Raw genomic sequence first — 19,358 nt, forward strand, 5'->3', positions numbered from 1 at the left:
ATTTGATTCGTCATTCTTGAAACCATATTTATATATTTATTTTCTGGAGAAATAAGGGAAATAGTTTATCATTATTAATCATAAAAATCATAAATGTAATAACCCATAATTAGTGGAGAAATCAGATGATAATCAAGTTCTTAAGATAATAAATGTCTCTCTCTCACACACACACACACACACAAACACATCAAATAAGGCAACTAGCTTCATTACATTGACTGCGTGTTTGGCTTTACGTGTTTCACTTTCTACCTCCTCTGTCACGGAAAGACAAAAAAAATATGAACATGAAGATTTAAGATCTTCTCCGACGACTTTTTCCTGAGAAAATTTAACCCTGAAGAAGACTCAGCTTCTCTTGAAATTGTAAAGTCGACGTCTTTTTAACTCATTGTCTGAAGATTTTTTAAAAAAATTGATTCATTAAAAGTTCTTTAAATGGTCAACTCTGTTTGTTTATAATATAAGATTTTGTTTCACATGCATGAATATTTTTGTCTTCTTCATTACAGAGTTTTTGAGATTTGATCTAATGCTGGAAACAGATTCAGACAAACCCTGAATGTCTGAATCCTTCAAAACGACGGTGGATCCGCTTCTGAAAGACTTGGATGAGAAGAAAGAGAGTTTCCGGCGTAACGTGGTGTCTATGACTGCTGAGATAAAGCAAGTGAGAGGCCGTTTGGTTTCTCAAGAACAGTATTTTGTTAAAGAAAGCATTTTTAGAAAAGTAAGTAAGTCTCTTTTAAAAGTGTTTTGATTCATTGTTTGGGTTGAGGGTTCAATTTGTAGGAGAAATTATTTGTTTTTGTTTTTAAATGTTTTTTTTTTCAGGAAGCAGAGACAAAAGCTAAGAACATGGAAGTGGAGATCTGTAAATTGCAGAAGAAGTTGGAAGATAGAAACTGTTAGCTTGAAGCTTCAACTTCTGCTGCTGAAAAGGTTTCATTTTAACTTGCAAAACCTTTTAAAAGACCCCAAAGATTTTGATATTATATCTGAAAATTTTGGGCATTTGAGACGTGTTTTTGTTATATGGTAAAGAAAAATGTACTATGTGAGTTCAAACTTTCTGAACTAATCATTTTGGTATCTATTGGAACAATGGCTTTGGCACTTTTAGATCTTCTAGAAAAAGTAGATGAAGCTGAATGTGAAAAGTTGACTGTGTTTCAATCAATGTCTAATGTAGCTTAAGCTATTCAAAAATATATGAATTTTTAGAATCTTTAACGGGAACATTTTGATCTTTAGATGATAAGATGTGTCTCTAGCTTGGACTGAAAAATTACATTGAATGTTCAAAAACATCTGACATCTGCAAATGGACAATGATACTGATGTTAAGTTTCAGTTACTGATCAAAAGGGTTCACTTTATACAACTCCATAACCGTTACTTTCTTGAGCACTCCATGCATTTTGGTTTAATACGGTTCTTGATTGGTTTCCATAGGGCCTTATTGAATGTATCTGGAACATAAGAAAGTGTTTCTTACGAGTTTTAATTTTGTTCTTTTTGAGAAAACAGTTTCTTGAAGAAGTGGATGACTTGAGATCACAGCTAGCTTCAACAAAGGAAACTGCAGAAACAAGCGCTGCTTCTGCTCAATCCACACAGCTTCAATGCTCAGTGATATCACAACAACTCGACGACAAGACACGTTCTCTAAGAGAACACCAAGACCGTGTAACTCAACTCGCCAACCAGCTTGATAACCTCCAGAGAGATCTAAGGACCAGAGAGTGTTCTCAGAAAGAGCTGAGTGATGAAGTTATTAGAATAGAGCGTTAGATAACTGAAGCTGTTGCAAAGTCAGGAAAAGACATGGAGTGTGAGCTAAGGAAAATTCTGGAAGAGGTTTCCCCAAAGAGCATTGAGAGAATGAACAGGCTGTTGAGTGTGAAAGACGAAGAGATTGCAAAGCTAAAAGATGAGGTAAGGCTAATGTCAGCTCACTGGAAACTCAAGACTAAGGGACTCGAAACTCAGGTGCAGCATCCATATCTCTCTGTCTTTACTCTTTTGTGTTCGGTCTTTGACTTACAAATGACCATTTCAGTTGGAGAAACAAAGAAGAACAGATCAAGAGTTGAAGAAGAAGGTGGTGAAACTGGAGTTTTGTTTGCAAGAAGCTGGTAGCCAGACAAGAAAGCTGCAAAGGGTATATATGTTAGCTTTACTCTTTGAGTTATGTGTGAATTGTAATGATTGATGAAATGTAAAATGCAGATGGGGGAGAAGCGAGACAAGGCTATTAAAGAGCTAAGAGATCAGATTACTGGAAAACAGTGGAATGAATCGGTTCCTAGAGAGAAACCAAACTTTTGGGATACCTCAGGGTTCAAGATCGTTGTGTCAATGTCCATGTTGTTATTAGTGATTGTCTCCAAAAAATGAATTCTTGTGTGTTAATTTGATCTTGCACTCATTTTTTGTTGTTGTGTATGTAGTAGTTGCAGTGCAGATAGTAGTAGTAGCAGTAGATATGGTGCATGTACCATTTTATATTTCGTTACCGAGTAGGCAAGGTGTTTAATATTTCTTCCAAGACAAAAACAAACGAGAACTAATGAAAAATCATTGAGAAGCCTTTTGTGTGTGTTTTGACTGATCGATGTTAATTTGTTTCTTTATAGTAGAGTGACTCTATTATATAAGTTGGTTATACTACAATTGTATTCTATTTTAAAATAAATAATAGAGTGATGAACAAAAATAAATAAATCAATTATTCTATTTATAGAGTAAACCTGTTTTTTATTCTAGAAAAATAGAGTACTATTAGAACATTTTTACTCTAAATTTTGAGGTTAAAAATACTCTTAGTTAGAAGAAATGTTGGGGAAAATGGGAAGTTAGATGAGATGATTAATGAAATGGGTCAGAGACACTGTGTTGTTGAATTGTTGTTAACTTGTTATGAATGAAAACTGTTCGAAGTCGTGAGTTTATAAGGTTGAATTGAAATTTCAAATGTACTGTGACTGGGGACTTGTTTTGAAGTCTAATAAGATGTTGAGATTCTAGAGGATGTGTGTTTCATGAGTTTTTTCCATGCATGTGCGAAGAAAGTTATGACCGACTTTTAAGCAATTTTACTCGCTTTGTTTTTTCTCCATTCATTTACCCTTTTTTTTTGACTAAACCACTGAGAATTAACAGCTTTACTTTTAGAGAAATTTTTATAAAAAATACTCTCCATTCATTTACCTTGGTAAATTACTTTTTTGATTGATATGTTTTCTGAGCTAAAATAATAGTACATCTACATAAGAAATTCATAATCTAATAACAGATTACACTAACCAAATTATCAGAATCCAGTTGTTTACTGTAAGAAGAAAAACAAAACAAAACAAAAAACCTTGATTCATACTCCCTCTAAAGCAAGATTTTCAAGAGTATGCACGCTTATTAAGAATTTAATAAATGTTTATAATTTAATTTATTTTTTACTTGATTATACACTTTCCAATAACTTTCCACCAATGAAATTTAATCAATTCAAATATTCTCAATTAATGTTCCTCAAAAGTATAAAAAAATACCTTAACAATATAGAAAATCTATCTTTGTGGAACAAGGAAAAAATCTAAAACATCTTACTTTCAGGAACGGAGGTAGTAATAAATTCAGATCACCTCGTGCGTGTTTAAACGAATGTCCTTGGAAATCAATAAATAGAAGAATTGTCCAATTTTTATTTACAAATTCCTCTAAAATTGAATGTTGTAGGGATACAATTCAATAACTGAGGAGTTATCGAGGGTAGCTTACATTACATACTAGATAGGGCATCGTCTCTCACCTTACAAAAGTGGTCGTTGATTTGTATTTTATTTCTGCCTCTCCGACACGTTTGACCCAACGGCCCATTTTGGTCTGCTTGGTCCATTCTTTGTAATCCCATAAGCAATGTGCGTAGGCAGACTCATAATGAAAGACAAATATTACCCTCGTTCATAAGACTCGCAACATGGCTTTCATTCATTTTAATATTCACACGATTCAAAATTTCAAACAAAGCATATCTGATTGGCTTCTATCAATGTGTATTTTTGCCAATTTCCACCATGCTTTATCCCTCACTCGTTTGACGTGTGTTTTGGGAGAAAGAACAAGTTTGAATGGTCAAAACTCACAATAAAAGAGGTGCCCCCTAAAACCAATGTAACTTTTGAAAAATCTTCTTTTACTCACTTACAAAAAGAAACTCTTAATCAAATGTTGTTTATTTACTGGTAACCAATAGTATAAAAATGTCTCCAGACGCATTATAAGCAATGATTCACACCTCACAAGGAATAATACTACGGAACATAAAATAAAAATTTCGTAAACAAAAGTTAAAAGACAGAGAGAGAGAAGAGAGAGATTCATAATCATCACCAAACACACAATCTCTTCCCTAATCGTACGGATCTCTTCTTCTTCCTTCATACCTTCCTGGATCTGGGATTTCACGTTTTTTTTTCATCGGTACGTTTTAAAAAGATTATTCTTTTCTGCTCAGTTTTCTCATCTCCAATTCTTTAGCTCCAGATCTGCTTCGATGAAAGTTCAGATTTTTTCATAAAACATTTTGATCGGCTGATTCTCTGGAATTGATTTTAGGGTTAAAGGTCTTCTGAAACATATACTGTTTTTTAATTTTTATTTTTTTTAATTCCGTCAAAAAAATCTTTCCTTTTTGGGTAATTAGTGTTTCCAAAATGTTGTAAAAGCTTTACACTTTCAAAGTTTCCTCCTTTGATAATTAATGTTATATATTGCTGCAGGCTTGAGAGCTCTCTAAGAGTCTGATAAATATAAAGAAAGAAACTTGTTTTGTTGTTCCCTGAAAATGGCATCCGTGGCTATACCTCCAGTTCATGGAGCTAGAGACTCCACAGGTCTCGATAAACTGCCTGAAGAAATGAACGACATGAAACTTCGTGACGATAAAGTAAGCTTCTCGTTACCATGTTACATACTAATACTACTATATACTATTTTTTTTTTTAAATGTTCATGAAAGTCTAATGATTGGGGTTTTGATTTGCTAGGAAATGGAACCTATAGTGGTAGATGGCAATGGTACAGAGACTGGCCACATCATAGTCACTACTATTGGTGGAAGAAACGGCCAACCTAAACAGGTTAACTTTTGTTTCTTTGTCTATTTACTTCCATTAATAAACTTGTCGATTACAAATAACAAAATAAAACTTATTCAACCACTACACCCGCACGTTAATCCTTAGTATATATTGCAAAATCTCTTCGTTACCATCTGTTAAGTTACTCTAAACATGAATGCAGACGATCAGCTACATGGCAGAGCGTGTTGTCGGGCAAGGATCATTTGGCGTTGTCTTCCAAGTGAGTTTTTTTGTTCCTTTACTATGATATTTTAACAACCAATGGACTGTTGAGTTAGCTTCCCTCTCTTTTTTTTTTTTTTACAGGCCAAGTGTCTTGAGACGGGAGAAACTGTTGCGATAAAGAAAGTTTTACAAGACCGGAGGTACAAGAACCGTGAGCTTCAGACCATGAGGCTCTTTGACCATCCCAACGTTGTCTCTCTCAAACACTGCTTCTTCTCAACCACCGAGAAAGATGAGCTTTACCTCAACCTGGTGCTTGAATACGTCCCGGAGACAGTTCATCGTGTTATCAAACATTACAACAAACTCAACCAGCGGATGCCTCTCATATACGTCAAACTCTACACCTATCAGGTACTACTCCATTTGTTTCAAAATGAGTGTTATTTCGACATTTTTCACTAGGATTAAAAAAAATAATTGAAATACATTTAAGTTCTTATTAATTGTATTTGAGATAAATAAAATCATTTATGAAATCAATGCATTTGTAATTAATATTAAGATTAAAGCTGCATTAAAATTCTAAAATGACATTTTTGTTTAACAAGAAAAAAAATATTGAAATGAGAGGACTATTAGTTATTGTATTTGTGATTTGTTTTAGAGTGTTTTTGCTGGATTACTTATCGGTTTTTCTTCTATGTTTTGGCAGATCTTTAGGGCCTTATCTTACATTCACCGTTGTATTGGCGTGTGTCACCGTGACATCAAACCTCAAAACTTGTTGGTAAACCCACACACACATCAAGTGAAGCTGTGTGATTTTGGAAGTGCTAAAGTATTGGTGCGTTTTGATAAAAATCTCTTACTTGTTACACGTTTATTTTGAATGTTTTTAGTAATCATTGCAACTTCCTGAAAACATAGGTGAAAGGAGAACCAAACATCTCCTACATTTGCTCGAGGTATTACAGAGCACCTGAGCTTATTTTTGGAGCAACCGAGTATACAACAGCCATTGATGTCTGGTCTGCAGGATGTGTTCTTGCTGAGCTCTTGCTTGGACAGGTAAAAGCTAATTCAAACGTTTTGTGTTCTAACTCAAACTGAAGTTTTGTAATATTGACTTATATATTTCATCTGCTCATGTGGCAGCCATTGTTCCCTGGTGAGAGTGGTGTTGATCAACTTGTAGAGATTATCAAGGTAATAAGCTTTTTTGCACTTGTTCACATTAATGACAAGTTCTTGATTTCAATAGTTTTGATGTAATGTAGGTTTTGGGAACGCCTACTAGGGAAGAAATCAAGTGCATGAACCCTAACTACACCGAGTTCAAATTCCCTCAGATCAAAGCTCATCCATGGCACAAGGTATACATCAAGATCAACAACATGTTGTTCATTGTCTTCTTCAAGACCAGTTTTGACACATGTTTTTATCATATATATTATTAACAGATTTTCCACAAACGCATGCCACCAGAAGCTGTTGATTTGGTCTCAAGGCTTCTTCAATACTCTCCCAATCTAAGATCTGCCGCTGTAAGTGTATTACAAGTCTGACATTCTTCTCTGAATCTTTTCATTTCTAATCTCTTTCTTCTTTTTTGTTTGGTCATAGCTGGACACATTGGTCCACCCATTCTTTGATGAGCTAAGAGATCCAAATGCGCGTCTGCCTAATGGGCGTTTCCTTCCACCACTCTTCAACTTCAAGCCTCACGGTAAGGCATATCATTCTAGTTTTTTTGGCCTACAAAAATCCATCTTTGGCACACTAACTAAAATCTTCTTTGTGAGAGACAGAGCTGAAAGGTGTGGCGGTGGAGATTGTAGCTAAGTTAGTACCTGAGCATGCGAGGAAGCAGTGTCCTTGGCTCGGTTTGTGATTTTCATCAAAAAAAAAAAAAAAAAACTGAATGTAGCACAAACGCAACACTTATGCATCTATCTCTGATATGTACCCTTTGTTTGTTGTATTAGTAGATAAAAAAAAAAGAGTTATATTGACTGTGAGTGGTTTATAGTGTAATAGCCATCATCAAGAGTTTTGGTACTTTTGCTTTTGTGAATCTTTCTTCCTCTCCTCCCCTCATTGCTCACTGAATCAAATTGCTTAAAAAAAAATCCAAACCGAATTAAACCGGAAAAACATAGATTTGACAAGAATAAAGAAAAGCCTTTCACGAGCCCAGTGGTGCGCGTGTGAGTCACTTAAAAAGACCAAACCTATTAGTTTGATCGAAAGGAAACAAAAAAAGAAGAAGAAGAAGAGATGCCGTCGGGGAAGTACTACTGCGATTACTGCGAGAAGGAGTTTCAGGACACACAAGTCGCTAGAAAACGACATCTTCAGAGCAAACCTCATCTTCGAGCTAAAGCACTTTGGTACAGCTCTACCACCACCTCAGGTACTCCCTGTTGTCTCTCTGATTGGCTTCTGTTTCTTATGGGGATGAGTTTTTAACATCTTCCTTTGTTCTTCTCTAAAGCTGTTAATAATCCACAAGTCTCCAGCTTTGCGTCGAGGGGTCTCTGCAATCGTTTCGTTTCATCGGTATGGTCTTCAGTCGATTTATTGTTTTCGTCGTAGCAATGTAAAGTCTTCTTCTTTCGATGATTTTGTTCTTGAATTAGCGATTTTTAGCCCAACAAGTTCACACTTTTTTCTCCTTTGTTTGTGGGTTTTGTACTAATATGACTTCGGCTTTGTGTTCCTGTCGTTTTGTATTGAAACCAATTTGACTATTGTGTACTCTTAATGGAGTGTTTTGCAGAACTTTTGCCCATTTGGAGATTCTTGCAGATACTTGCATCCTAACAACATTCCAGGAAACACAGGTTTAGCTCAGTCTTTTAAAACCAGCGTATCCATTACATGCAATTATAGATTCTGTTTTGTGCTGCTGCTCAGAAACATCATCACGTGTTGAATTCATTATCAAATGCAGGATACACCAATAATAGTAGCAATACACAACTTCTTGCTGGCTTGCCTAACCAACACATCCAAGGAAGTAGTTTAAACCGTATGCATGATTGTGACTAGTGTAGTCTCTACTCTCTAGACTTATAGAAATCTTGATATTGGAAGTTTAATATTGTTAAAAATACACAGGTGACTGTTTTAGTGGGAGAGCAGGAGGAACAGGTTGGTTCGATCTGCCACCGTCGCTGAGACCGCCTCCGGAGCAAGGCTATCCTCAACTTCCCTCCATTGACTGGGGATAGAACTCTCTTTCTTTCTCTGCATAGTCATATGCTAAGATGTAACTTTTGATCTTTTATACACATTTAACATTTTAATTTTACCCCATTTCTGATAGAAAAAAGGTTGTTGAATTTCATTTGCTCATTACCAAAATTTTGAAAAACAAATCCAAATATTAGATATGATTTGATAAATATCCCTAGAAAAGCTAATGATGAATTCCACACGACCTATAATGATTATTAGTACATCATCTTTTTTTTAAAAAACATTTTTGAATAACATTCATTCATTGGAGTAAAAAGCTTTAGTCTAGCCAAAGAGTCTTTAAGATTTAACAAACACAAAAAGTTGTAAGGCTGTGTTGTGGTCCTGAGATGTTAAGATTTTTCCAGACCATGTTCAGCTTTAAATGTGTAAAAGGAAGAACCACAAAATAGAATTACATTTAGTACAATATACTTTATAATGATGTAAACCTTAATCTTCGTCGCTGTCGTTGCTAAAAACCGATGCAATTGCTAATTTAGGCTTCTTGACGCTGCTCTTGGGTTGGCTCTACAAAGATGAAACATATAATCAGTTTCAGTGATATGGTGTAGAGCTAACCAGTCCTAGTCCGTGACTAGGTAATATATGGTACCTTTGATGTACTGCCGCTTTTTGAAGAAAAGCCAAACTTCAATGACTTCCGCTGATCTTGGACAACAAGTGGTGCAAGAGCGGGCTTAGCCGGTATTGGAACTGGGACATTCTCTGGGTCTTCTTGCATGTTCTGTTGCTTCTGCTGTTGTTTACGAGCATCAGCCCTAACAAGCAGAATAACAATATTCAGGGTTAAGTCCACAATCTTTCAAAACATGTAAGAGGAAGAGATACTACAAAACGTTTGAGCACATTTTAGTCAGCTCCCTCTCTTGACGCAGCTGCTCTCGCTTCTTCCTATCATCGCGGCTGCTCGCACCATGCATTTCTTTCATCTCTTTGAATCTCTGCATAGTCACAACACTTGGATGTTTTAGAGCTTTCGAAAAGCTATAAAAAACAAGAATAAAGGTTTAAGTATATTTCTACCTTCTTATGGTTGTGATCATACGAGTCCAAGTGACCTTCAAACTCCATCACCGTTCTATACTGCTTGCTGCAAAGCTCACAGTAGAAGACTTTGCGAATCTCTTTAACATCGCTCTCAATCTTCAGCTCACGTTCTGCTTGGACCTGGATTTGTCATAACAGGCACGAAGCGGGCAGTAGAAGGAACCCACCAACCAGGTAATAAAAAACTGCCTTGTGCTCTTTTGGTTTTGAGAGCGCATACCTCCCGTTTCTTAGCGATCTCCTCAGTCTCCTCGATCTCAATATCAAGCTTCCTCCTTTGGATGTTCTCCTCCGCAGTGAAGTAATCATCCTCCTCTTGCTTCCCTAAACCGAGCCTTCGATCCCTGATACCCGACTTTATAGGCTCCGTTATGCCTAAGTAAAACACAAACGATCAGTTCTAAACAACCAGTTCTGTAAGTTTGAGCTACACTAAACTACACTACACTACACAAACCTTGCTCTTGCTTTCCTAAACCCTTCCCTTTCCAACCCATCTTCTGAAGAAGACGAAACCCAACGTTGGTTGATGATATCATTGTGTCTAGTGACGCTTGCTCCACATCCTCTAGATCAACGTTCTCAGTCACCCTGTGTGTTATTGGCAATCTAAACTCTCCTGCAAGCTCCTCAAGAAAAGACTCTTGATCCATCTACACAAGTCCAAGTCCAAGCCACTCAAAATCAATAACCAAACACACATAAAAACTTCAGTAAGACAAAAAAAAAAAAACAGGAACTGACCTGTTCCTTCTCGTTAATCCGTTTCTCTCTATCACTAGCTTCCGTCTTACTTTCACGCCGCCTAATATCCATTACGGCTTCTGAAGCAACGAAACAGAGCACATGGTGAATTAGGGTTTCTCCGTCATTTGCAATCGAATCGATTTCAGATAGATACAATTGAATCACAGAGATATCGAAAGTTCGGGTTTTTTTATGAAGAAACAAAACAGAGCACATGGAAAATTAGGGGTTTCGCCGTCATTTGCAATTGAATCGATTCCAGATCGATACAATTGAATCACAGAGTCTTACAATTGAATCACAGAGTCTAAGACTAATCTAGGTCAAGATTCTCTACGGTGTCGAAAATTAGGGTTTTCTCAATCTAATGTGCTTTGAGATCGGCACAAGCATTAGAGAAGAGATACAGATTACTTTTAGACGCGAAGCTACAAGCACGGAGGCAAAAGGCACCTATTTGATATAAGAGGATGGTCGAAGAAGCTTACCTGAGCTGAGAGTTCTAGAGAGAGAGAGCGCGGCGCAGAGCGAAGAAGAAGAAGAAGAACAATGGACGATGAAGAGCTTTGTTTCTCTCTGGCTTGCTATTTTCTTAACAGGCCTTGAACTTTCGAACTGGGCCCAATAACAAACCACGGTGATAAATGAGCATAATAATAAGTTTTAGGGTCTACTACCTATTTCCCCAACTATCGTATAATGCTATATGTCTCCGAAACTATTTCCTCTATTTATATCTCTCCGAGAATAAAATTGCATTCCTATTTCCCCCCGAATATATAGATCGAAACCTATTTCTCCTCAACCATCAAATTAGACGGTTTAATATCGATTTATTGTTTTAAGTTGAACCGTAAACCACTTAAGGTTAATAGTTAACCAAATAAGATCCGATTAAGATCTATATAAACCTAATTATAATCCAGTTAAAGACCCATCCACGTTAAAAAAAAAGACCCGAGTTTAATCTATCGAAACCTAAAATCCCAAATTGTAGAGGCATAGAAGGAAATCTCCTTGGGTTTGGAAGCTAAGTTGACAAGAGATCAATGGCGTCAGTCTCTAAAGCTGTTCAAAACGTGGAAGATGAGTTCGACGAAGAAGCTGTGGAGAGAGACAAATTTGAAATTGATCAATTGGTTGAGGACTTCGTCAACGAGCCTTCAATTCGACACGATGAAGTTCCAGAAAGTGACACAGCTGACAGCGATAATGAGGGTAACGAGGATGAGAAATTTTTGAAACAAAGTCGACGAACTATTTGAGGCGTGGTAATGGGATATTGTACAAGGATTAGATATTTTTCAATGGAATGGCTTCCAAATCCATGGAGATTTCCTTTACGGCTCTACAATTTGGGATTTTAGGTTTCGATAGATTAAACTCAGGTCTGTTTTTTTTAATGTGGATGGGTCTTTAATTGGGTTATAATTAGGTTTATATATATCTTAATCGGATCTTACTTGGTTAACTATTAACCTTAAGTGGTTTACGGTTCAACTTAAAACAATAAACCGATATTAAACCGTCTAATTCGATGGTTGAGGAGAAATAGGTTTCGATCTATATATTCGGGGGGAAATAGGAATGCAATTTTATTCTCAGGGAGATATAGATAGAGGCAATAGTTTTGGAGGCATATAACACTATACGATAGTTCTCGAGAGGAAATAGGTAGTCGACCCTAAGTTTTATCATATAGTTGCATTAAGTTTTTTTTTTTTTTAAATACTAAAATATAATTGGAAAAGAAAATGTATAGATATTCAGACATATATTTCATCAAAGGAAAATAAAATATAGATAAATTTTTTTTAATCAAATACAGTAATACTTTATTTCAGAAAACATCATTATATTAAAATAATTATAGTAAAAATATAACAAATATCTTTGTAATTCAAAATTTTGTATTTCAATTTTAATTTGAAATTTAAAAAACTTTTTGTTTGTAAAAAGTAATAAAGGAAAGGATTCTCTCCCAGAAATCGAGTGAACTTACCCACTCGGTTTCCTAATTTGCATGTTTTCTCATTTTTATTTATGAAAATTATAATGGCTGTAATTTTATTCCTCCATATGATTGGTCATTATTAAAAGATGAGTGACTTTGTAATGGCATAAATGGTGCTACTGAGTTAGTGGATGACTTTTACTTTGAAACATATACTACGTTTGAAGCATGTTTTTAAATATCGTAACTAAATTTTTTATAATTTAGAATTGTATACTACTTGTAGTAATATTTTTCCAAAACCACATTGATAAGAAGGAATGTTTTTTATGTTTAGTCATGGGTACGGTGCATGTTTAGTTTCTGTAAGAATATTTACCCCCAGAACCTGTAGATCCATAGTTAGTTTCATCTTTTAGTTTTTAGTTACAAACGTTTATGGTGTGATCATTTATAATTATGATTATTTATAATTTATCAAATTTTCAGCAAAAGAGAAAACAATTGACGAACCAAATAGATCATCAGCATAACTGAAAAATAGGAAAAAAACTTAAATTTAACAAAATTGAATAGTATATAGAAAGGATCATATCACATAATTTGATTCCTAACATTTAAAATATATAGATTTCAAGCCAAATCTCGTAAACATTTAAAAAAACAATGAAGATCAATTTATTCAAATCCCTTAAGAATCAATTAAACATTTTCTTTCGTTTATATTCTCTTCAAAACCCAATAGTGATCTTTGCTGGTTGGTGGTGGTGGATTATTTATTCTTTAATTATAGATTAAAGTATGGATTTTGTAGGCTAAAAGATTACTATAGAAGATTATATTAATTCACTATTAGTTGTCACAAAATACTTTGAAGCTGTTGAATATATTCCTCAGTTCAAAGAAGGGAAATGAAAGAAGAAGCTCTCTTTGTCATATAAAAACATGTTGGAGTGTTTTATTCTTGGACAGATTCATTTCATTTTTCTTTTGACTGTTTCCTCGTCTATCTTCCTTAATTGAATTTTCATGGTAATTGTTAATACTCAAATTGTGAAACTATGAGTGTGAATGCATTGTTAAGACATTGGAAATCTAGACATGTGTTTTTTGTCGTCGAACGGTCATTTTATTACTCAAACTTGAGATGGTCCGGGTAACCAGACCGGAATATAACAACCAATGAAAAGTAACTGCCTACGAAAAGTCATAGCAGTCTTAGATAAAAAAATCTGAAACCTGATTGCGCACTCATGGCACATTGGTGATTTTGAAGTCCGGGAAACAAATCTGCAGCGTCTCTATCTTCTCCAATTCTGTCGCGAAGCTTGGCCACTTCTGGGGTTCCTTTACCATTGCAATCAACTTCTTGCAGTCTGTTCTAAAGTTCTGGCATGGCGAGTGTTGAAACATATTCTCCATCGCTCAGCGTAGGGCTTCCACCTCCGAATGCAATACTGATTCACATCGAGTGAAATTCCGTGTTCCCATAAGTTGTATGTTCTCCCCACTATCCATCCAGACCCATCCACATCCACTAAAGCGATCATAAGCTGTCCAAGATCCATCCAGTAGGCAAATATTACCCAAGCTTAAGACTTGGTTTTCTTCACTATTGCTGGCCTGTACTACTGGTGGTATCATCTCATTTGCACTAAACCAGGCTTGACATTCACTTTCTGTATCGAACTAGTTCCAAAGGGTCTCTGTCTATTCCTCTGAAAAGTTTATCATTGCGAGCCTTCCAAATATACCATATTATCCAAGGATAAGGATCTCTGTCTTGGTCTGGTTCTATGATATTATTCTTCCTCCAGAATAGATAGTCCATGTTTGTGTAGACGTTTGACACCGGAAATGAACCTGGGCTTGTAGGAGTTGCCGATAAGGACCATACTTGCAGGGCTAGAGGGCATTCGAATATAACATGAGTTACAAATTCCTCTGTTTCCCCACACCTTGGACAATAATTGTCGCACCTCATATTCCTCCTTACTAGATTCCTCGTTACTGCCACCTGACCCGTTATCAATTGCCAAATAAGATGGCACATCTTCCCTGGCGCTTTCAACTTCCAAGCAAAGGCTTGAAGTTTAGTTATACTTGGTTCCAGTATTTTCTTTTCCTCTTCTGGCTTCAACAGATTTTGAGCAACCCAATATCCAGATTTAACTGTGTATTGACCATTCCTCCTGTAGTTCCAGCAGAAAGTATCACGGCGATGAGTAGAGCTTATGGCCATACTGCAAATGAGTGGTATGCCATCAGGATGGACATAGTCCTCTAATATTCATACGTCCCATTCCTTCGATTCCTGATTAATGAGGTCACTAACTCTCATATTCGGGTGCATCATAGGTGCTACAGGTGTAGCTGGTCTAGCAGGTGTCATTGGAATCCACGGATCCTCCCACACCTTGACTTCATAGCCAAAATGAATCTTCTGGCTGATCCCCAGAAGTAGAAGCTACCTTGCGGCGAAGATGCTTGTCCACACATATGATGGACTACTTGCAGAGACCGCTCTTAATGGCAAGGTCATCCTATAATATATGTCCTTCAAGACTCGAGCAACAAGTGAATCAGGGTACTGGACCAATCTCCATAATTGCTTTGCCAGGAATGCTAAATTGAACTCATGAATTAAACGGAAGCCAATTCCACCCTCATCTTTTGGCAGGCAAACCTTCTCCCATTCCGCCCAGTGTATTTCACTTTTTGGTGGATTCGAACTCCACCAAAATTGTGCAATGGCACTAGCGAAGTTTTCACAAATCTCCAATGGGAGCAGAAACGTCGACATAACGTATGTCGGAAGACGAGTAAAATGGATTTGATCATTACCTCTTTCCCCCCCTTTTGAGATTCATCTACCAGTCCACCCATTCACACTATGCATCAGATTATCCTTTAGAAATGCAAAGAGTTTGCATTTGGATCCACTAATATCCTCTGGGATTCCCAAGTACTTCCCCATTCCACCATCATTATGTATTCCAAGTACATCTTTAATCTCTTGCCTAGTAGCTGTATTAATCCTCTTACCAAAGAGTAAGGAAGATTTGTCGAAGTTAGTACATTGGCCAGATGCTTTACCATATGTCCTGACTACTTACATTACTTCTTCACATTCACGGAGCTCCGCCTTACAGAAGAAAAGGCTATCATCAGCAAAGAGAAGGTGGGATACCGAAGGACATGCGCGTGTGATGCGCATCCCCGTTATCTTTCCTTGGTTCTCTGCATGATTGAGAAGACTAACGAGCACTTCCGTGCACAGAATAAAAATGAAAGGAGACAAAGGATCTCCTTGACGTAGGCCTCTACCTGGAACAATATTTTCTCTTGGCTGCCCATTCATAAGAACTTTTATTTTACCGACGTAATGCACCTCATAATCCAGGTGATCCATGTTTCGGAGAATCTCATCTTTCGCATCACAACTTCAATAAACGACCATTCCATCCTATCATATGCTTTACTCATATCTGTCTTGATGGCCATCCTTTTATTACGTCCACTCGGTTTTGTTCGCAGGACATGAAACATTTCTTGAGCAATCATGATATTATCCGATATCTGTCTTCCAGCAACAAAGGCTAATTGGGTTTCTGATATCTGACAAGACTTTCTTTAGTCTCTGGCATAAGACCTTAGAGACGATCTTGTACGTGACATTGCATAAGCTTATGAGTCTGAATTGAGCCATATCATTAGGCTTAGTTGTATACCATTGGCTATATTCCCTTCATTGGCTATATTTGTATCTAGACATGTTAACCAATGTATTCAATAGATATATATATATATATATATATATAGTATAAACCTTATGTACCCACTGATTGGTTTGATATACCAATGAGATACAACATTTATACGTTTACTTAAGATTTACCTCGAATTCCGATAATAGGTGATCCAACGACCTTTTATTATTAATTGAAAACTCGGGTAAGATACTGCCGTGGTTAGTCAGAGAGAAATCCATTATTAACATTAAATATGCTTTTATCGGAGATTAATGGATATTTTAAAGGTGTGTGTTTTTATGTAAAGATTACCAAAAAATTGGGGACTACTAATAATAGTTTTATTATTTACATTGACTAATATTAGGCAGATCAACTAAGTTTGGTATTCGTTGAAATTTGAGAGAGCCAGGTACAGAAGCATATATGATTAAGAAAATAAAGCACGAACCAACAAAGAAACAGTACTAAGGTGTTTGGATTTTTAATTACAATAATACAATCGTTGCATAGTGAAACACAAAATAACGCAAACTTTTTTGTTTGATTCGATCACTCTAATATAATTTTTGTAAGAAAGTTCAAATGAAAAGACTTAAAAGAGACAGAGAACTTGGATGGATTCCTTTGGGGAGGAATTGCGACAAAATAAAATAAACTTAAATCATCCGCTTGTAACAGCAGATTCCACGTTTCTTCATCTTCTTTCCGGTTGCAGAATAATAATCTCAATACTATGATCTTCTCTACATTAATTTCTGTTATTTAATCGTGGAAAACCAAAGAAGAACTTATAACTTTGCTCGTTATCTGTATTACAAGTTAGAAAATAAGGAAATCGTACCAATATATTATTATTAATATTATTGTTATTATTTATTACTATTATTATTATCTGATAAAGGTGATATAGGTGTAGGTAGTAGCTAACCGTAAACAAGAAACTGCATGCACTACACAAAACGAATTGGTTATTGTCGATTTGAATAGAGCCAATCCTAAAATTTTGGAGTCCATTTAGTAAAAGCATATGTAAATTTTTTTTACAAAATTTAGAATCCTATATATATATATATATATATATGTATGTAATTTTTTCTACAATTTTGAAAGTTATAAGCAATACTTCATTTTTTTATATATCATGACTGGTCCTGAGTTTGAGTTAAAATAAATCATTGTGTTCGAGGAGAAAAATAGTTTACGTTTATGTAAAGATTTTAGTAAAGTTTGACGTTGATTTTCGAGGATATTATGTTTTATAATCTATGATGGAAACCCTAATTACACAAAAATGTAACTATTACACCCGTAAAAATTACAAACGACACATAAAAAAATATGTCGGTCCGCACGGTAAATTTTAAACAGAGCCAAATTCGAACCAAACCGGAAACAGAAACTCCCACAAAAAAGTCTGTTGCTCAGCCACCCTATAAATACATCCTCAAACCTCGTCTCTCCACATAAACAAAAACACAACAAACTAAAACAAACTTAAACCAGTTACTTTGTCTTGCATCTTGGAGTGTTCTTGTTCTGTCTAATGGGAGGCAACAGCAGTAAGCAATTATCTTTCTTCAGCTTCTATAAATCACGAAGGTCGTCTCATAGAGTTCAAGCAGACGCCTGGGACGACGGCGTATACACAAGGAAGGCATGGGCCAGCGACGAGGACAAGCGATATTGGGTGGCTGAGCCAGGTATTGACCGTAAAGCTTCTGCCTTCATCGCCAGGTTCCATGCCTCTCGTGTCTCTGAGTCCGAGCGCCAAACTCTCCCTCCTAGTCAATCTCATCATAACTAGCCATCATCATAATCATAACGATCATGATGAATTAATTAAAAAAGAAGAAGCTAATAGCTTATTTAGTTTGGCTCTATATGTATTTTATCTTTTCTTTGATGATCATGATGATGTCCTTACGATTATTTGTTTATAAGATGTCGTCTTATATACAGCTTAAAGTCATTATCTACAATTAATATTACAAATGAACTTGTCAAAATTTATAATAACATACGAAGTTTCATAGATATGTTTTAAGTGTTCATGAAGACTGCCACATAAATATTTCAACTATACTTGCTAATGAAAGAAGTTTCACATTGGTAGTTACAGAATTAATAAACTAAAATATAAAGAGTTTTGGTCAATCAACTTATCACTAATTGGCTTTAAATTATAAACTTACGATAACTTCAAATTTAGTATGGTGTCAGAGTCATTCCGATGTTGGGTCATCTTGTAGATGTTGTTTCCTTGATAGTCCACACTTGAGTGTGAGGGAGGATGTTAATAAATGAATAAAGTTCTACATCGATAATTAAAGAATTAATGAACTATATAATATATAAAAAATTATGATCAATCTAATTATCACCGATCTTCTCTATTAAAAGAGAAGTACCATTTTTATCTACTATTTAGAAGTCTACTAGGACCATTTCATTAATCACATAATATGATATAATAATTAATAGGAATATTAATAATAAATTAATTTTAACTATAGATTTGAATTTTATTTTCAGTTATAACAAAATCTGTTGAGAAAAATCTAACAAAATCCTACTAAATTTTTAAATAATTTTTATTTAATATTTGTTTAATTAATTTCGTAATTAAATAATAGAATGCTTTCATTTAAATAAATTATCATCTACCACTAAAACGGGTTCAAATTTGTTAATCATGTCAGATTTGTTTTATACAAATGAAGTTATTAACATATGTTAAAAATTTATTTCTACAGCTATATATTTTCAAAAATCATATGTTGAAGAATATTTTTTATTTGATGATTTCAAATTATGAAAACTCGAAAACGTAATAAAAAAGGTAAAATGTATAAAACAAACCCCTATATTAATAAAATAATAAGAAACTTAAACAATAAAATAAAAAGTTATAAAATACTAAACACTAAAATATAAATTGTATATTTAAATTTATATAATAATATTAAAATTAAATATTTATAAAATGAAAATATACCCGCACTATGTGCGGGATAAACTCTAGTTGATTTTAAGTTAAATATGTACGCTTTGATATTATTCGGGTCTAGGTATTAAAAATTGAGATCTTACACTATATTGTTTCATGTATATCGATCTATAGGAAGTACCTTTTTTTTAGAACTGGCATAATCTAGGGGTGGGCGTTCGGGTACCCATTCGGGTTCGGTTCGGGTCTATTTGGGTTTCGGGTTTTCGGGTTCAAAGATTTCAGCCCCATTCGGGTATTTCTAAATTTCGGTTCGGGTTCGGATAACC

General features: G+C 35.2%; 6 protein-coding genes across 6 annotated transcripts; 5 read left to right on the top strand and 1 right to left on the bottom strand.

Moving 5' to 3' along the window:
* The first annotated feature begins 565 nt into the window (after positions 1 to 565).
* Positions 566 to 1,797, top strand: LOC125575509 (nuclear envelope-associated protein 2-like). The gene is made up of 4 exons (XM_048767086.1): positions 566 to 733; positions 838 to 910; positions 1,127 to 1,191; positions 1,534 to 1,797. The coding sequence occupies exons 1-4, from the start codon at positions 566 to 568 to the stop codon at positions 1,795 to 1,797; spliced, it is 570 nt and encodes a 189-aa protein (XP_048623043.1).
* Positions 1,538 to 4,074, top strand: LOC106444442 (nuclear envelope-associated protein 2-like). The gene is made up of 3 exons (XM_048769724.1): positions 1,538 to 1,995; positions 2,066 to 2,167; positions 2,236 to 4,074. Exons 1-3 carry the CDS (start codon positions 1,831 to 1,833, stop codon positions 2,401 to 2,403), a joined length of 435 nt encoding a protein of 144 aa, XP_048625681.1. The 5' UTR covers positions 1,538 to 1,830; the 3' UTR covers positions 2,404 to 4,074.
* A 219-nt stretch (positions 4,075 to 4,293) lies between these two features.
* Positions 4,294 to 7,207, top strand: LOC106440347 (shaggy-related protein kinase alpha). The gene is made up of 12 exons (XM_013881990.3): positions 4,294 to 4,485; positions 4,785 to 4,951; positions 5,052 to 5,144; positions 5,308 to 5,367; positions 5,454 to 5,726; positions 6,028 to 6,159; positions 6,243 to 6,383; positions 6,471 to 6,521; positions 6,593 to 6,688; positions 6,776 to 6,859; positions 6,939 to 7,041; positions 7,124 to 7,207. The coding sequence occupies exons 2-12, from the start codon at positions 4,850 to 4,852 to the stop codon at positions 7,204 to 7,206; spliced, it is 1,218 nt and encodes a 405-aa protein (XP_013737444.2). The 5' UTR covers positions 4,294 to 4,485; positions 4,785 to 4,849; the 3' UTR covers position 7,207.
* Positions 7,208 to 7,514: 307 nt separating this feature from the next.
* On the top strand, positions 7,515 to 8,664 carry LOC106440350 (zinc finger CCCH domain-containing protein 3). The gene is made up of 5 exons (XM_013881993.2): positions 7,515 to 7,728; positions 7,810 to 7,874; positions 8,095 to 8,158; positions 8,269 to 8,346; positions 8,436 to 8,664. The coding sequence occupies exons 1-5, from the start codon at positions 7,593 to 7,595 to the stop codon at positions 8,546 to 8,548; spliced, it is 456 nt and encodes a 151-aa protein (XP_013737447.2). The 5' UTR covers positions 7,515 to 7,592; the 3' UTR covers positions 8,549 to 8,664.
* Positions 8,665 to 8,841: 177 nt separating this feature from the next.
* LOC106440348 (G patch domain-containing protein 8) lies at positions 8,842 to 10,946 on the bottom strand. The gene is made up of 8 exons (XM_013881992.3): positions 10,862 to 10,946; positions 10,371 to 10,450; positions 10,084 to 10,279; positions 9,847 to 10,001; positions 9,603 to 9,746; positions 9,426 to 9,520; positions 9,172 to 9,337; positions 8,842 to 9,086 (listed from the first exon to the last, which is right to left on the bottom strand). Exons 2-8 carry the CDS (start codon positions 10,440 to 10,442, stop codon positions 9,009 to 9,011), a joined length of 906 nt encoding a protein of 301 aa, XP_013737446.2. The 5' UTR covers positions 10,443 to 10,450; positions 10,862 to 10,946; the 3' UTR covers positions 8,842 to 9,008.
* Positions 10,947 to 17,271: 6,325 nt separating this feature from the next.
* Positions 17,272 to 18,028, top strand: BNAC09G03510D. Its single transcript, XM_013884242.3, has one exon. It carries the CDS (start codon positions 17,626 to 17,628, stop codon positions 17,884 to 17,886), a length of 261 nt encoding a protein of 86 aa, XP_013739696.2. The 5' UTR covers positions 17,272 to 17,625; the 3' UTR covers positions 17,887 to 18,028.
* The last annotated feature ends 1,330 nt before the right edge of the window (positions 18,029 to 19,358 follow it).

This window comes from Brassica napus, chromosome C9, assembly GCF_020379485.1.
Source record: "Brassica napus cultivar Da-Ae chromosome C9, Da-Ae, whole genome shotgun sequence".
Lineage (NCBI taxonomy): Eukaryota > Viridiplantae > Streptophyta > Magnoliopsida > Brassicales > Brassicaceae > Brassica > Brassica napus.

What these genes read in the sequence shown, in the direction of transcription:
- LOC106444442 (XM_048769724.1), top strand. Translation starts at nt 1,831, where the DNA reads ATGGAGTGTGAGCTAAGGAAAATTCTGGAAGAGGTTTCCCCAAAGAGC. An exon ending in CTAAGGGACTCGAAACTCAG is followed by an intron (nt 1,996 to 2,065) that starts GTGCAGCATCCA and finishes TGACCATTTCAG; the next exon opens with TTGGAGAAACAAAGAAGAAC. An exon ending in AGACAAGAAAGCTGCAAAGG is followed by an intron (nt 2,168 to 2,235) that starts GTATATATGTTA and finishes TGTAAAATGCAG; the next exon opens with ATGGGGGAGAAGCGAGACAA.
- LOC106440350 (XM_013881993.2), top strand. Translation starts at nt 7,593, where the DNA reads ATGCCGTCGGGGAAGTACTACTGCGATTACTGCGAGAAGGAGTTTCAG. An exon ending in CAACATTCCAGGAAACACAG is followed by an intron (nt 8,159 to 8,268) that starts GTTTAGCTCAGT and finishes TATCAAATGCAG; the next exon opens with GATACACCAATAATAGTAGC. An exon ending in CCAAGGAAGTAGTTTAAACC is followed by an intron (nt 8,347 to 8,435) that starts GTATGCATGATT and finishes AAAAATACACAG; the next exon opens with GTGACTGTTTTAGTGGGAGA.
- LOC125575509 (XM_048767086.1), top strand. Translation starts at nt 566, where the DNA reads ATGTCTGAATCCTTCAAAACGACGGTGGATCCGCTTCTGAAAGACTTG. An exon ending in AAGAAAGCATTTTTAGAAAA is followed by an intron (nt 734 to 837) that starts GTAAGTAAGTCT and finishes TTTTTTTTTCAG; the next exon opens with GAAGCAGAGACAAAAGCTAA. An exon ending in GAAGTTGGAAGATAGAAACT is followed by an intron (nt 911 to 1,126) that starts GTTAGCTTGAAG and finishes TGGCACTTTTAG; the next exon opens with ATCTTCTAGAAAAAGTAGAT.
- LOC106440347 (XM_013881990.3), top strand. Translation starts at nt 4,850, where the DNA reads ATGGCATCCGTGGCTATACCTCCAGTTCATGGAGCTAGAGACTCCACA. An exon ending in CATTTGGCGTTGTCTTCCAA is followed by an intron (nt 5,368 to 5,453) that starts GTGAGTTTTTTT and finishes TTTTTTTTACAG; the next exon opens with GCCAAGTGTCTTGAGACGGG. An exon ending in CTGAGCTCTTGCTTGGACAG is followed by an intron (nt 6,384 to 6,470) that starts GTAAAAGCTAAT and finishes CTCATGTGGCAG; the next exon opens with CCATTGTTCCCTGGTGAGAG.
- BNAC09G03510D (XM_013884242.3), top strand. Translation starts at nt 17,626, where the DNA reads ATGGGAGGCAACAGCAGTAAGCAATTATCTTTCTTCAGCTTCTATAAA.
- LOC106440348 (XM_013881992.3), bottom strand. Translation starts at nt 10,442, where the DNA reads ATGGATATTAGGCGGCGTGAAAGTAAGACGGAAGCTAGTGATAGAGAG. An exon ending in TTTAGGAAAGCAAGAGCAAG is followed by an intron (nt 10,002 to 10,083) that starts GTTTGTGTAGTG and finishes TGTTTTACTTAG; the next exon opens with GCATAACGGAGCCTATAAAG. An exon ending in GAGAGGGAGCTGACTAAAAT is followed by an intron (nt 9,338 to 9,425) that starts GTGCTCAAACGT and finishes TCTGCTTGTTAG; the next exon opens with GGCTGATGCTCGTAAACAAC.